At 41.1% G+C, this 16,580-nt stretch overlaps 1 protein-coding gene across 1 annotated transcript; it reads left to right on the forward strand.

The window, feature by feature from the left end:
• The first annotated feature begins 774 nt into the window (after positions 1-774).
• On the forward strand, positions 775-15,929 carry tpcn2 (two pore segment channel 2). The gene is made up of 25 exons (XM_027011979.2): positions 775-1,262; positions 4,269-4,324; positions 4,413-4,489; positions 4,764-4,941; positions 5,080-5,196; positions 5,824-5,930; positions 6,711-6,783; positions 7,052-7,151; positions 7,477-7,542; positions 7,687-7,751; positions 7,842-7,948; positions 9,176-9,257; positions 9,395-9,481; positions 9,660-9,779; positions 10,232-10,291; positions 10,412-10,540; positions 10,680-10,729; positions 10,861-10,960; positions 11,106-11,177; positions 11,282-11,355; positions 11,629-11,716; positions 12,145-12,227; positions 12,314-12,395; positions 12,567-12,658; positions 13,505-15,929. The coding sequence occupies exons 1-25, from the start codon at positions 1,115-1,117 to the stop codon at positions 13,581-13,583; spliced, it is 2,292 nt and encodes a 763-aa protein (XP_026867780.1). The 5' UTR covers positions 775-1,114; the 3' UTR covers positions 13,584-15,929.
• Positions 15,930-16,580: the final 651 nt, after the last annotated feature.

A 16,580-nucleotide genomic window follows, 5' to 3' on the forward strand; every position in this document is an offset into this window, starting at 1 on the left:
TTCAGTTTGGTTATCTTTGGAACACTATGCAAAGCGGTAAACATTTACAATTTATTTAAAACGTTGCTACACCAACTTTGAATGTCGCTCATGTTGATTTCATTGTCTTCAAATAACATTAAATAAAGGTGATGATATTATCAATCTTCATTTAACAAGAGACAGTACTAGTTGTTGCATTGTCGCCGTCCCTGTCTACGTCTGAATTAGTTCCAGTAGAACTAATCAGTTCAGCCAGTCGGTATAAGTAACTGAAAATAAGCGTATCACATGTTAAAGTCCGTCTTTCCAGAGTTATTTCAGCTTTATTCTGTTTTCTGTGCACGGGTCACTGAATAGATTGTGCATAAGCGCGTGCGGTGAGCGACAGCTCAACATGCGGATGGTTTTGCACTTTTAAAATGAACTTTCTTGCCACAGAAGTGTGAAACGGTTCAGGCCCCTGATGTTCAGGGTTTGAATGTCAAGCTATGACTAAGCTTAACAAGAAACTTTTTTATTTTTGTGGTTGGCTGGGATCGGGTATTTATTTCATTTTCATTTTTTGTTTCAGCTCATTTTCACCAGACCGCGTCTAACTGGGATTTGTACAGTAACATTCACAGAGATCTTATATTTATCTAATCTTATAACGCTTTTGCTGCGGTACTGGGCCTACTTAGTGTTTATATAACACTTAAAACGTTTTCACCTCGGTGAAGTCGTACACTAACGCTTATGTTGACGCGCGCTCCGGAAAGCAGGAGAAAAAATCGCTGGTGCAGATATCTAGTCACGAGACCTTTCCCAACAGCAGCGATCCAAGACCAAAGCTTCAAAAACCGCTCAACACCAACAGGCAGAAGGGTATATATAAGCTCAGCACATGGGCGGAGTATCTTAACACCAGCCCTCTGCCATGAACTAAAACTTTGCGTTACCGTGTCGGCGAGGTAGAAGCGAAACCTTTTTAAGCCCGTCCAGAGGAACCGTGGAACTTTAAAGATCTGGCAGACTTTGACACTTCACGCTGCACGCACACACATGGACAGGATTATCTTCTGCTAGTTCGCCAGTTGGATCCCCTTTGCGTGACCTTTCGTCGTCTAGTCTTGGGGCTTTCAGTTGGGTCTGGATGGAGGCAGAGCCGCTGTTAGGTGGGAGCACAAACCGGGCCTCGGTAGATTACGGCACTGGAGATTCCAGTCACTCTGATCCGGGCTCGCCAAGGACGAGAGGAGCGTCCTGTTCGGTGACGGACGACTCCTGCCGCGTTGAAGACCGTAAGTCATCAGAGACTGCGTGAACGCTTAACCCCAAGCAGTTGTTTTGCGGTCTTCGGACGTCGTACCCGACTCAGTTTTCTTACTGTTCCAGGAATGGTTAGACATATTTTGGCAGGTTACCCAAATCAACGCTTTCCTCTTTTTCTTCTCTTCCTGGATATGCTTTTGCCAAGCTGGCTTGCTGGAGCCTGTTTATCCCTATATCTGAAATGTTTAACCCTAGAGCAGCTTTCTCGTAACTCTTACACTCCTCGGTCACGCTTTTCTTGAGGCTGAAACCGGGCTTCACATGTAAGTGGTAACGACACGTTACCGTCTAACCTGTCGTTATTTGGTAAAACGACCCTTGCAAACGCCAGCTAAAAGAAAAGTATAAAGATTTTGTTGCTCCAAACAAATCTGTTGTTTATTGCACAATCTACTGCATTGCTTTTTTGCTTCATGTTAACATTGATGTAGTCACGCAGTACGACAGATTAGACCGGTGTGTAAAAGATTTTTCATCGTACTGAGACACGATTATGGTTAGTTATATTACAGTATTACCGGCATACACGTTTTTAGACAGAAGATGTGTCCTTTGGGGAACACCTACTTCCCCGTTTCATCAGCAGTGTTATTTTAAGATGAACGGGTGAAGTCTGGTAAAACCACAGTATTTTTGTACTCAGCTAGCATTGTGTGAGCACACTAGATCTAGTGAGATACTGTTTTGAGTAGCAACCAACAGGTGTGTGTGAGCACAAGGGGACTGTCTGCCTGTGTCAGTGTGTGTAGCTGCGTAGCCCTCATGCAAAGGAGCCACTTCACTCAGGAGTAATGGTTCTGGCATCAGCGACGTTGAGGCTCTTAAGCCACGTTTTGCGAATTCTGACTCTGCCTGATCCGACAGAAAAACCTTTTTGTTATCACAGGCAGACACACATTTGCTCCCAAGGTAATTCAGTTTGACTCAATTAACATTTTCCCTTAAGTTTCATGTGTTTTTAGGGACATCACTCACATGTGAGTCTCAGTGTAGGTTGTGGAGAGAGATGCGCGAAAGGCAGATGGAGAAGGCCTTCAGAGAGTGTATTGCTTGGTTCACTGCCGTACTGTGAGATTTGTGCTTGAAGCTTTGGGAATCACAGCTCAGGCAGGCTCAGTTATGTCTCAGCATGGCTCAGGCTTACATATATCTCAGTAGTGAACTGCTGAACGGTTGCATCCCAACAGCATTCTGTGACACGTGAGTTGTTTGTGTTAGATCACAGCATGGTTTCTGTGATTTCTGATTATTATTTCTGATTGTTATTTTATGCATGAAATTGTGTTCACCACTAAGACATTTTGGACATACCGCTTGATGATGACAGTGAGCTGTATAGAAGCTATGAGCTGTCTAGAGCTATTTCAAGGCTAATTAAATTAGACACAGTAAAAAGGGCAGTCAATGCATTATGCTATCCAGTCAATGTAAACAATGAATGATTTGTTTAAACGGTTCTTCTGTCAGCTGAGGTTGTATATTTCAAGCTGTTCTAGCTCAAAGCTGATACTCCATATACATCTTGTATATTAAAAAGCTTCTCAATAGCATAATATACTGTGCTGTACATATATCAAGGGGAAACCACTCACTGTGCAAGCAAATCTACGTTCAGTTATGCAGGTGTACTTTGCTTATCATGGCATCATGACAGTGATAAGTTTTGATGGGGACATCTGGACATCAGTGTCACCTTAGCAGTGGAAAAGTTGACTTCTATATGCACTCATAACCAAATAAAATGAATAAAATATTGCACCCGGCTTTGGCGCCGCAGGCTGCAGTGTGCCGTGAACCCCATAAAAAGGGCGTCATCTTCTCTGTAAATTGTTATTGTTAGCACAATATAGATTTACATAAACAAGACACATAGCATCCTTGCATTGACTATACACCCCAATTGCCTAGAAAACATGAATTTCACAGTGAGTTGTGTTTCTGATTCTATAACCTGAATATTGCTACAGAACACAGGTTCCCAAGCTTCAAGATCAATGACAATGCATTGGAATTTAAACATATCCCTGGGCAGCACTGGTATGAGTGTAGAAATGTGTTATATATAAAGTATAACCTCAGAGAGGAAAAGCATCATTGGACTGCCATATGTTTGGGGGTAGCTATGGAATGAATTCGAAAACAAAGACAATAAAAAGATGAACAAGTGTTTACAAACGTGCAGCTTTAAAGACAATTAACAGTGTCAATTTAAAGTGAGTGAACTGCTAAAGGGAGATAACTGTAAACGGATGTTTATTAGTGATGCATGTGACCTTCCTCCTGTTTGGCCTCATTATTAGACACCACAGCTGCTCAAGTAACCACAACACAGTTACAGCCAGCTAATAAAATATAGTACTGAAGTAATGTTGGGACCGATGACATGATTGTTTCCCATTAGACTGTCCTTAAAATACTCTGGCTGAGTGATTTATAGCCCCTCCATTTGTCAGAGACCGAGTCGTTTGCAGGTAAAATCCAATAAATGTGATGGGTAAAGGACAGTCCAAATAAATAACAGGTAAAATAAACAGGTGTAGGTCAGTAACAAGATGGCAATAAGTCCCACGCAAATGGCTCAGAAATGCAACACTAGAAAAATGAGACTTCACTATGACATAAAGAAAGAAAACCAAACATATAGAGAGAGACCAACAAGACACAGATGCATCTAATAATCAGGGGATAGGGTACAAACTAGGGGATCATGGGGAACGTAGTTCACAGGAAGCCGGTCTGAGGCTGAAGGCATGACACCACTGACATTCTGACAATCCATCTGACAAAGAAGCACCATTGTGGTACTTCTTCACAATTCTTCTGTAACCAGTGAAAATTCTAGTAATTACATCCTGTGTTCTTGGTAGGAAAAAATTGCATGTCACAGTGCTCATAAAATTGTACTTTTCTTTGACAAGCTGATTTCCCTTTTCTGTTGTTCATTCATATCTGTTTTTTGGTCTTTATTTGAAAAGATGATGAAGGCCTCTATATCCAGCAGGCAGTTGTATTCATAGAGGATGCCATTCAGGTAATAAAACAGGGCTATTTTCTATTGAATACTTTGGAGTTTCTTGTACATCTTTCACACTGTGTTCAATATACGTTGCCCTCCACAGTATCGGTCCATCAATCACAAAGTTGACTCTGGATCATTACGGTTGTACAGATGGTACTACTCCAGAATTTGTCAGTGGTAAGCAAGCAAGACAAAGAAGATTATCGTTATTCTTTTGCTTGATGTGTACTTATTGCAGATTCTAAGAGATTCCATGCAAACTTTGAAGCCATCGATTTGTTGGCTACATGTGTACTCTCATAGAAGTTGTCTCAATCAGTAAATATAAATGATCTCTAAGCAAATTGTTCTTTTTAAAGATAATTAATTGTTTTACAGTTTTAGTTCCATTGGTAAATATGCAGATGGTATTAATCCACACTCACTGTGCGTGTGCGTGTGTGTGATGAAGGGGTCTTGGCCTCACCATAGCTGTAGTTCTGGCTCTGGCCTTTGTGGAAAAACCCTCCTCCATCACTTACACGTCGGACCCCCGCTTCAGACCTGACCCCTGGGAGCCCCCGTGCGGCCTCACGGAGGCCATAGAGCTAATCTGTCTCTGCATCTTCACCCTAGATGTTGCTGCGAAGGTATCCCATGAAAAATACTCAGTGATGATTTCATTTCAGTATTTTATCTATTATCTGCTAACATGTGCAGAACACTCGTATGTATATTATTCTTACCTTGCTAATGTGTAATATGTATGGCCAATCTGTGTTTTACAGAGTTATCTGATTGGATGGGATGAGTTTTGCATTAATAAATGGCTAATTGGCTATGTGTTGATAATAGCAGCATCAGTAATTGACTGGGCGATAACTGTTTCTATGCTGTGTCATGAGGTGAGTTAATCAGAATTCACTTCCAAACTTGGGCCATTTGATCTTATTTTTTCATATGTTGTTTAAGTTTAAAGCAGATTCTTTTATTTGAAGCACTTTTTTTCCTGTTTTGGGGGGTGGGGAGCTGTTACAAAAACTATTCAAAGCTAAGTGAGGTAAAACACGTAAGGATCAGGATGGAAAATGCTGTGGAACTTGAAAATTTAATTTTAGATTCAAAGAGCAAGTCTGCAAAATTTTGGAAAACTTTATTTTATTAAAATGTATTTTGTAGGATTGGAATTATTTTGTAGGACTGGAAAAAAGTATCCTCTGTCAGACTGTTTCCTCTTTATTATATTTGTTCTTTGGTTTTAGTATATCATGATATGTAGTTTAAATGTAATCTACAAATAAGCATTCTGAAATGTGCATAGCCTTGTGTCAGAATGGTATAGCTCTATCTTTAACCAGGTCACCAGGGAAGATAAAGGTAATCATGTGTTTGTCAAAGGTCATAATGTGCTGCTGTCTGATTGCAGTTTTAAATTTTTGTCTGTATCATCCAGTTCTAGTTGAATGCAAAGTGTCCTGCTTGACGTGTTGGTGGAAGAGCTGACACATTCCATTCCTCATTTTCTTCTGCAGACCATACGAGTCAGACGACTAATTCGGCCATTTTTCCTCTTGCAAAATTCCTCCTTAATGAAGAAAACTCTAAAGTGTATTAAGAGGACTCTTCCAGAGATAGCAAGGTAACAACATTACTTTAGAGGGGATGTGACTTAGTTAAATCAAATCAAATGCAATCAAAGAATAATCTTTTTCCATACAAGTTTACACTGTCTGATGCATTTTTAGGTGCATCTACTCTATAGCTGTGCCTAATGGGCTGTCATGCATTTTTAAATCAACTGAGTTGTAGTTCACCCCGGATGAAACCACTAGGCTATGCTGATGTCAGCTGACTGAACTGGAGTCTTGTACCCTGCTCATGTTGGCAAACGTTACTGGCCTCTTTCATGGAGGGCCCGGTTTTGACCGAAAGGCAGTAACTGAATGCTTTTAATATGCATTTATATTTTTAATATAATATTTAAAATATTAAATATTTTAAATATTAAAATATTTAATATTATTTCACAATATCTTTTGCAAACACTTATGAAAACAGGATAAACTGATGTATGCATACGCAGAATGTCCACACATCACCTGTCAGAACAGATAATCTGTGAGATCGATGATGCATGAATAAGACCAGCAGAAACATTACACAATTTTGCATAATACAAGGCTTGTGGCCATCAGTCCCCTGTTGTCTGAGTACATAGAAAAAGGACAGGTTGCTATAGGAACAACTGTAAAGCAGGTGTGCCTAGTAAAATATGCTTATTTTACATTTGTACATTTCTAGAGGCCTTCAGTACCAGCTGGTTAATTTAATGAGAATGTCCTCGACACGCGAATACCAATGTGGAACTGGCACTTCCCTTCTTTGCCTCTTTTCTCTTCTGGGCCTCTCCTTTCCATAGTGTGATCCTGCTCTTAGCGCTCCACCTGTGCTTATTCACCATGGTCGGCATGCTGATCTTCCCGAGGTCGGAGGTAAAAAAGCATCAAAGTGTCGTTTTCCCTTATCCTGCCCCCAGAGGCACCATGGCAAACTAGAGGTTTATCTGCACTGTGAAGATCAAGTTGTGTTTGCAAATGCGACTGCCAGGGGCGAGCACTGTTGTCATTTTCATACTGCGGTCTGTTAGCTCCATTCCTGTTTTTTGTCCTTTGGCAGTCAGGATGTTGGCTGATGTGGCTGGTGATGGCAGATCGATTAGAAATGCGCTTTGTCCGTTGCCCTTAATGTGTGTGTTAATAGGACAAGGAGAAGAACGGAGAATGGGAAGCCTACTTCAGAAACCTCCCCCGTGCGTTGTCCTCGCTCCTGGTGCTGCTCACCACTGCCAACAACCCTGACGGTAAGACCTGAGCAGTATTTCAGCCACGAGTGATGTTTTTCTTGGACGTCTGGAAGATTTCAGGTTGCGAGTAGGTGATGTGCAGATGTACAGAAAATATGTCATCATGGTGAGGTGCTCAGTTATGCTTGTGACAGTGTTTCAAAGACAACTACAAACTGGAAAACCTTACACGTAGTGTTGCTCCACGACTGCGCTTTTCACAAACGCAGCCCGTGTCACGGGATTGTTCTTCCCCTGATGGCATGCCTGTTATTGGGAAAGCCTTCTCAGTGGCCCTTTAAAAAACACTCCCTCCTAATTTTCCCTTCCTGTCTTTCCACAGTGATGGTCCCTGCATATTCTTTGCACAGAGGCTATTCTATATTTTTTATACTTTTCAGTGTATGTGGTAAGTTCCTCTGTATATTCTACTTCATTATTCATAATACACAATTATACATAATCATGTGTTTGATACGTGTGAATGAGGGGTGGTTGTGATTTTATTTTATTTTATTTTATTTTTTTATTTTTTATTTTTTTTGTTATTCAGGAACCTACATCTTGATGAATTTACTCACTGCTATCATATACAACCAGTTCAGGGGGTATCTTCTGGTGAGTGCGGGGTTGTGGTGACGTGGGTTTTCGTTGCCGTGCGCGCCATGCTCTTTATGAACGTTGTCTTCTCCGTTGGCTCTGTTGTAGCTTTCAGTGCAGACCTCCATCATAAGGAGGCGTCTGGGTATCCGAGCTGCATTTGAAGTACTGTGCTGCCAGGGTCCAATAAACGGCAGTAGCTCCGAGGACCATGTGTAAGTGGCACCGCTCCACTCCTTTCCCATAAGACAACCCCATCACCCGCACTCACAGCCTACAGACTGGGAGTGGCAAAAGAAAACAAACACGCACAAGAAAATAAAAAGACAAGAACAGAAAGTCTGTGTAATATGAGTAGAAATTCCAATGCTTGTGATGCCCACTTTCGAATCCAAAATAAAATAATACAAAATTGTAATAACAGCTTAATTAGTCAGAAATGTCTTTTCCTTCTTACGGTGCACCATTGAGACCATATGAGACCATTGTTGTTTTTGTTTGGACTGTAGGTTTTTGTTTGGACTGTAGTCACAAATTTTGGACTGCAAGAAAATTGTGACAGTTTATGAATAATCATGTTGTAGCTAGTGATGTTGGACAAACAATTATACACTATAAACATGGCCAGGACTGAATATATCTTTTAACTAAAAATCTAAAAGCACTTTCATTGTGGTCCCAGTTGTCAAACTGGAAAAAAAACATTTGTAGGGGAAATTAGCCCCACATTCTCAGTTTATTGAGTCCGAATTGGTGGGCCACAAGGTAGAAATTCACATACAATTGCAAACTTCCTTTTGTAACCACCGACTGATGTCACCAGCTTTTAGTGCCAACTTTCCTCTCAGATGAGCAGCCAGAGCCTGTCTGTTGCTAGATAAACAGTGTTGTTCTAAACTCTATCTACCTCTATCTACCTAACTACTCTAACATGCTTAAAGCCTTCCCAAAACAAATTAACTAGCTTACTTGTGTTGGTTATCTTAATGCTCATGCTAATATATTGGTGATAGTCATGTAGTACAGTTAGCAATTCTTGATAAATATTTATGCAGCTGTGCAAGCTATAAATGTAAACTGTATATGAACCTGTTTACACTGTGAGTACATATTAATGTTAAGTGAATGGAAAATACAGATTTATTTCTGCTTGAGCATCGTGTCGCCTGCTCGATAATGCTGTGTTCTAGAAGGGGCAGTGCCAATGGTGTCTCAGAGGTTAAGGTACTGGACTTGTAGTCAGAAGGTTGCTGGTTCAAGCCCCACCACTGACAAGTTGCCACTGTTGGGCCCCTGAGCAAGGCCCTTAACCTTCAGTTGCTCAAGTTGTACTCAGTCAGATTTGTAAGTTGCTTTGGATAAAAGTGTCAGGTAAATGTAGAAGTGAGTCTTCTGCTCCACCCAGTGACGTTCTTGTTCCCTGCTTTTTCGTCTCTGCCTAGAGAAAGGGTCCACGTGCCTACCTTGCTGGAGATCATGAGGAAAGTGAAGATGAAGTCTTACTATAGACAAGCGATCATGAAGGTGAGTCCCGACGTCTAACCCCAGCCTGCTCAACGAAGCCGCTCTGTGCAGCACTGGAATAAAGCTTTTTTTTTTTTTTTTTTTTTTTTTTTTTTTCAGTTTTATGTTTTGATTGCACAAAATCTGTCGTTCCACAGGCTGCTGAACAGGTGCCGGGTGGTTTTATTGATGGTGAGGCATTCCAGAGGTTGTTTGATGAATTGGACAAGGATATCATCAAAGAGGTGGAGTTCTCTGCTTCCAAGCCCATCCTGTTGGGGACCGATTATTTGCATTGCTGTATCCGGTTACCACCAGGGAAGGTTTATTAGTCACATGGTTCTGCACTTACAGTGTGTAGAACTGGAACTGTGTTTGCCTGTAGACCTAATTGGAAATGATTGTCTGTTCTTTCCTCACCAGCACCCACTGAAGCCAGAATACAGATCTCCAGTCCTACAGTGGATCCAGAAAATTGGAAGCCATTACTATCTCACTGTGGTGGGAAATGTAGTAGCCCTGGCCAATGTGCTCTGTATCTCTGTGAGTGGTAGCATTGTATAAAACATATAGTAAGACTGCCTTTACTATCATTAGAAACCCTAAAAAATAAGAGACTCAGTGGCAGAAAAGCCTGGTATATGTGTCTATAGTTACACCTTGTGGTTATCTTATGAAACTGCAAGTTTTATTATCTGATGAGTATGAATTATTGTTTTACACTCATATTCCCAAGTAATAAGAGAAGTGTTATGGAGAGTTTTATGGACACTTGTTCTGGAGCTAATAAATCTAATTCAGTATACAGTGAAGTGAAGTTTTCAATTGCACAAAAGGACTTTTTTTTTTTTTTTTTTTTTTTAGTACATTGTAAAATTTATAAAAGCCTTATAAATAAATGTATACATTAGTAGTTATCCATAAAGATGAAATTATATGAATTACATGTTTTTGTGAAAACAAAGTTTTTCTTGAGCAATAAAATTGTCTTGCAGACCATCTTGGTTCTGGATTCAGAAAAAATTGTATCCCAGAGGGACGACTACTACATGGAGGTAACTGTCTCTGTTTTAACTGATGGCTTACTATGTATTATTTAATAGGCAGAAGATTTAATTAAGAATTCATCTTCACGTATTTGTGAGTGGGAGAATTCATGTCTTTTCCTTCTCTAGGTCATCAATTGTACTTTCATCCTCTACTACCTTATTGAGATGGTGCTAAAGATGATTGGCTTTGGTTGGAAAGGTTACCTGTCTTACAGAAATAACATCTTCGACGGGGTCTTCACTGTCCTTCTGTTGGTATGACTTGTTTTTTAAGAATGACATTTATAATAACTAAATTGTAAGGGTTACATTATTTTTCTCTGCTGGCACAGACTGCGAAACTAATAGAAACTAAACTTTTTTTTTTTTTTTTTTTTTTTTTTAAATATCGCAGGGTCTTCAGATCTCCATTTTCGTCACATACAAAATTTCATATGAAAACCCGTAAGTGGTGTTTTTATTTGATTTTATATTATTATCATTACATATAATATTTATAATATCTGCATATTATATATAAGAACAGCCCACGGAAGTCAGACAGATATAGTAGGGCTCTTTATTGTTATCTTCAGGACGCCAGCTCAGAAGGGGGTGATATCCATGTGGGAGATGGTCCGACTCGTGAACATGTTCATCGTCTTCCGCTTCCTCAGGGTCATCCCTGAAATCAAGGTCAGCAGCATAACCCTCCTGTGACTGACCATTACCATCATAGCTGCAGGGTTGTGTCGCCATCTTGTGGTTGTGTCATACTGAAAATAACACGAACACAGGCTGAATGAGGTTTTGCATGCGCGTGCGTTGCTCTTGCCTGTAGTTGATGGCTCTGGTGGCTAGCACTCTCGTGGACCTTGTCAAGAACCTGCGGGCTTTTGCAGGCATTCTGGTGGTGAGTGAACCCCAGTTAATGTAAACAGTGCTGCAGCGTTTTTTTACATGTGTCCAGCAGCCACGCAAGGTCCTAGTCATCCTCTCCTTTTCTGTCTGATACAGGTGGTGTACTACGTGTACGCGATTATCGGAATGTGGCTCTTCCACGGAGCGATTCCTGCTCCAGCAGGGTCAAGGTAGGGGTTAGTAGTGCACAATGAAGGCCATGTGTGCATAAGGAATATTACATTATCATTTATCCTGAAAGGATGATTTCAGAGCTTAGTAGTAGAAATTATGGTAAAGGTGTATATTACATATTTCAGTGGGAGTGTTAATAGTAAAATGAAAAAAAAACCACTAGTTAACTCGGGCTTTAATCATCAGAACCGCAGACGGTCTCTGGCTGTATGAGCGGCAGTTAACCCTGGATCTTATATACTGTTGTCGTTTATGGATTCCACTTTCAGCGGGGAGAATAGCACATCCAACTTCACCATGGAGTGTGGCTCCTATGAGCAGCTGGAGTACTGGCCCAACAACTTTGATGACTTTGCTGTGAGTGTGTCAACCAAGGCAGATTGTTTTTTGTACTTGTACTCTGTGGTGGGAAAGCAAATGATCGTTTATGGTTCCAGTTGCATGAGATCAGTGTGGTAACCACCTAATTCACCTGAACACCTGAATTTTCACTTTTTCATAATCTCTTCTGGTATATTCTGTTCCCATAGTACTGAAGCATGTTTTGACCCATGCCCGTTGGATCCACCCGGCAGTCAGTCGGATTGGCCAGAATATTTTTGTGTTCAGGACCTCATAATTCTAATGTGTATGATCATGAAGTGTTCGGGCTAATAAAGTGATATACATTCAAACAGTGAGGCCAGTGAGAGAAAGCCAGTGGATGTGTTGGGTTTTGTGGGGGGAGCCAAACACTTTAGACATTTTAATCGTGTCTGTTCTGCTTGCTGGTTTTGTTCTTCCAGTCTTCCCTAGTCCTGCTTTATGATGTCATGGTGGTGAACAACTGGCAGGTGTTCATGGATGCCTACACAAGATACACCACAGAGTAAGGCAAAGGAGCGGTAATGGCCTCACCTTGACTCCCTATGTCACTGCGTAACTTGTATTGAGCGTCACTCTGGCTGTCTTTAGGTGGTCAAAGCTGTACTTTGTGTCCTGGTGGCTCACCTCTTCTGTCATGTGGGTCAATCTCTTCGTGGCCCTCATTTTGGAGGTAAGATGATATTGGCTGTTATGAGCATCGCGTTTATCGAGGCTGTCCAAAATCGTCTTGTTTGGTGGCGCAAGACTGTGTCGCAGACGGTTTTTCAGAGCAGACTCAAAGTCTGATATGGCAGGTCTTGAAACGATTAAGGTTCTGACATCACCTGTGCTAACGCTGTAGAACTTCACCTACAAATGGGATAAAAGCCACGCGCTTAGTGTGTCAGATGTGGAGAGGATGCGCTACGAAACCACAGTGCAGCTGATGTTCAGGTCGGTCCCTGGGGCTTTTAGTGTGCGTGTTACACATGTACTCTGCTCTAGATGTCTGCAGGCTAATGGTGAGGCTTATTTGCATGATGACACTGCCTGAGGGCTTTGCTTCTGGCTACTTTCCGTGCGGCGTTTGCTTGGGGCCTTGGGGAGTTCACCTGAGAATGCTTCACCTGATGAGAGAAAGTTTTCCTGTCTCTACTCCGAGTTTTAGGTGCACTAATATTTCGGAAAATATTTAATGCGGCAGTTGTTTTAACCCAAAGACAACAGCAAACGAGAAAGGACAATAGGAGATGGATGAGAACATGTCCATTAATGTTTTTACAAATGTATCCAGTGTATTATGTATCCAGTGGACATTTGCATATGCAAAAATACCCCAAAACAAACAAAGAAAACCCTTAGATCTTTCAAACTACTCCGTATTTCATTCTGCAATAACCTAAGGCTTCAGTGATTTGTTTAATGACTTATTTACATGTTTCACTTTCTCACTGACACGTCACTCATCACTGTGCCGTCTTCCCTTCCTCAATGAAGGACCTTGATTGTTTTTATTTTGTATTTGGGCTTCGTTCTTTGTAGCTGTTTTATCTGATCCTTGCGTTCTTGGACTGCTCTTGAATACTAACTGTGACACTTTCACTGTTCACTGTGATCCTATAAAACTCTTGCTATTGCAGCTAGCAACTAATTCCTAACATAATGTACATCATTTCAGTAATCCCTCCTGCATGCCTCACGCATACCTCAGACATATCTCCCAGTCTCACATCTGGCTTGTTCAGTAATATCCAGTATAGATCCATTTTCATGCTCTTGTAACTCCCACTTGTTCTTCAGAGAACATGTCCAAGAGCCGACGGAGGAGGAGCTGCTGACCCAGCTGCGGCAGCACCGCCACCTCCACCTGTCCCGGTGAACCTGCACACACGCCACCTGGCCCACAGCCGCTGTGCCCTGCACGCCTGCCTGCCGATCTGTCCTTGCGGGCATAGATGTGTGCACGGTTGTGGTGACCACACGTGGCCTGCCTGGCACGTCGGGGGGTGGAGGGACTGCTGCTGTGTATGGAATATTACTCGGACTTCCCTTTGGAGGGGTTTTTTTTCCCTTTGGTTTTAAGTGGCATTAGCTTGACTGGGGGATCTTGTATGCTGCTGGTTTCCAGGTGCTGAAATCGGACGTCTGAACTTATGAAAGGTACTAATATCATGCCAGCCCCCTTTTTATCCCAAAGCCTGGTGTGGTGTGTTTTTGTTTGTTTGTTTGTTTGTTTTTTTTTTTGTTGTTGTTTTTTAAGTTTTTATAAGCTTTTAGTATAGAAAATATACCAGTTCTATTTGGATCAGTGCCAGGAACCAGTTGCTCAAATTGAAGTGCTCAGATCTGGAGTTTTGTTCTGGAATGAATTCTTCAAGCAGGTCCTGCTCATCAACACTTGGCAAAGAACCCAAAGTTCTTCTGTTCTTGGCCTGTATCGTTTGATGCGATCCGGTCGGGGGGGCCCCGAAGACGTTGCAAGCAAACGAACCTCACGAAGTCCATTGTGTGAAGTGTCGTATGAGAACGGCTCCACCCTGAGCATCTCTTAAAGGCTGGAAGGGGTTCATTACATGGTTCATTACTGGATCTGGCCGGAGCTGAATGCTGGAAGCCCTGTGGATCTGCGCTTCAGCCAAACAGCAGCCAGCAGATGTCACGGGGTCGGCAGCGGCACGCTGAGGTCTGGACCCGTGCCCCGGGCTCTGCTGGGCGGCACCACTGTGCTTGTTAATGCCAAGGCGAGGATGAGCCTCAGCCTCTCCCAGCAGCCCGGCCACGGGGCCTCTTTAGAAAAGGACAGGTTTCCTGTGTCTAGATGTTTCCGGTGATGTTGCGCTGCTTATAGAAAGCAGGGAGTAACGGCCCGGTGTGCTCGACAGGAACTGCCTGTTCTTTGATCTCCCACCTCTATGAGCATTACAGCATATAAGGGGTGTTTTATTTCCTCACATCTTAAATAAGTAAGTAAGTAAATAAAAGAAATAATTCAGCCAAGGCAACATTCAGCCTTACCACTGTAAAAATAGAGTAAAGGTAAGGGGTCAGGAGGGCAGTTTTTCCTGCTAGTCCGTCCTCAGACAGACAGGCATGGGACCTGCTTGGCCTTTGTCATCAGGCAGGCATATTCCAATGGGAGGAGAATTCCTGTGAAAACCTCTTCTGTTTGCATTTTGACTGTGTGATTTTAGTTGCCACTGTACCCTCCCTTACTTTCATAGGACATTAGTGATGTTAATGAGACATTTAATTGTCTGTAATTTATCCTCCCTGACTCTGTAATCATGATTGAATGTCCACATTTGTCTATATTTAATATACCACAGATAGATTTGTAACCTCAGCAATAGACTGGGCTCATGGTAGGTTTTGAATAGTTCAATGTAATGTGGTGAATTTCCTCATAGACATTTTACAATTTGTGTTTATCTGGCAATTTGTATGGGAAAATCTCAAATGAGTTCAGAGTGATATGATTTATATCTCACCAGGACTGCTAAGGTCATTACAGTGAAAACAGATCATGATCAAATGCTCTTCTAAGGACAGGCAGACAGGATTTGGTGATCCTATATAGTTCTGTGGATCAGTGAATTGTATTTGTGAACTAGATTGTCATCACAGTCAGAACACTCAACACAGTCAGATAAAGTTGTTGAATAGTTTAGAGTTGTGTATGAGGAAATTTGCATCTCTTCAGTGATGCTCATGCTGTCAATATGAATTAAAAGGGAAAAGGCTTTCTTACAAACATGCCATTCATGTCTTTGGTCACTTTGGATATGCATATGTAAGAGAAATAATTTGGGAGATAAAAGGAATTAACAGGAATATTTTAAATAATTGTGAGGGCTGAAATCTGTAATGTATACCTAGTGAGAACCCCTGTTACTGTCAAATGAGGATTAAAGATGTTCTGACATAAAATGTTTTTTTTATATAGTTTAATTTGTGCTGTTTACTTTCTCTTTTTTCAACTTTCTTTTCTTTCTTGTGGTTGCATTTATAATGCATCTCATGCACAAATCTACACCCCATAATCAATATCATTTATTCTTTGTCACAGTCTAAACAAAACCTTTTTTTTTTCATTATAAGTAGACATTTTGCAAATTTTGCTGAAATATGCAATTGTGCCAGTAATGTAGAGAATGCAGTTTTCTTTTTCTTTATTATTATTATTATTATTATTTATTATCACTATTAATAAATTGTTTGCTACTGATTGCAAAACGGTGTGGAAATATGTAATATTACGTACAGTAAGCTTTAGAATTTTATAAACACATTTTCTCCGTAGTTTGTGATGTAGGTGAATTCCCCTCCCTGACAAAAGGTAACGAAACAGTCTCCTCTCCTTCTGTTTTTCCTTTTTGCTTTTTCAACACAGTTGACCTGAACACAAACACAAACACAGCCTCGTGTATGGGGCATGTTTACCCAAAACAGTCTGTGGTTGACAGCCTGACCTCCCAAGGCGCACACATCAAAGTGAGGTTTCCCCGAAAGCCCAGTGCACATGCAGTCATGCCTCCTCCATACACAAACACAAACATGACTCTCCCAGTCCTCTGTTTGTTTGTTTTCCCTCTTGGCTGGTTTCACATGGAATGGCTCAAACAAATCATTGTGGTTTGACTCCACCCATTCGGATGTTTTCATTAACTCTGAGGTTCAGGACTGTAGCTAACTTCTTCTTTTTTTCTTTTTTTTTTTTCCCCCCAGCCGTAAATAAAAACTGCACTGATATCGTAGCATTTCTGTCATATCATTATCATTTCTACAATGTTCATCTTAAAATAAATAAATAAATAAATAAAAATCCAGGAATATGACAAATTCTAACAATTTTATAATTGCTGTTAACTGTTAAGGC

Source organism: Electrophorus electricus, chromosome 1, assembly GCF_013358815.1.
Source record: "Electrophorus electricus isolate fEleEle1 chromosome 1, fEleEle1.pri, whole genome shotgun sequence".
Lineage (NCBI taxonomy): Eukaryota > Metazoa > Chordata > Actinopteri > Gymnotiformes > Gymnotidae > Electrophorus > Electrophorus electricus.

What these genes read in the sequence shown, in the direction of transcription:
- tpcn2 (XM_027011979.2), top strand. Translation starts at nt 1,115, where the DNA reads ATGGAGGCAGAGCCGCTGTTAGGTGGGAGCACAAACCGGGCCTCGGTA. An exon ending in TTTCTATGCTGTGTCATGAG is followed by an intron (nt 5,197 to 5,823) that starts GTGAGTTAATCA and finishes TTTCTTCTGCAG; the next exon opens with ACCATACGAGTCAGACGACT. An exon ending in CCAATGTGCTCTGTATCTCT is followed by an intron (nt 9,780 to 10,231) that starts GTGAGTGGTAGC and finishes ATTGTCTTGCAG; the next exon opens with ACCATCTTGGTTCTGGATTC.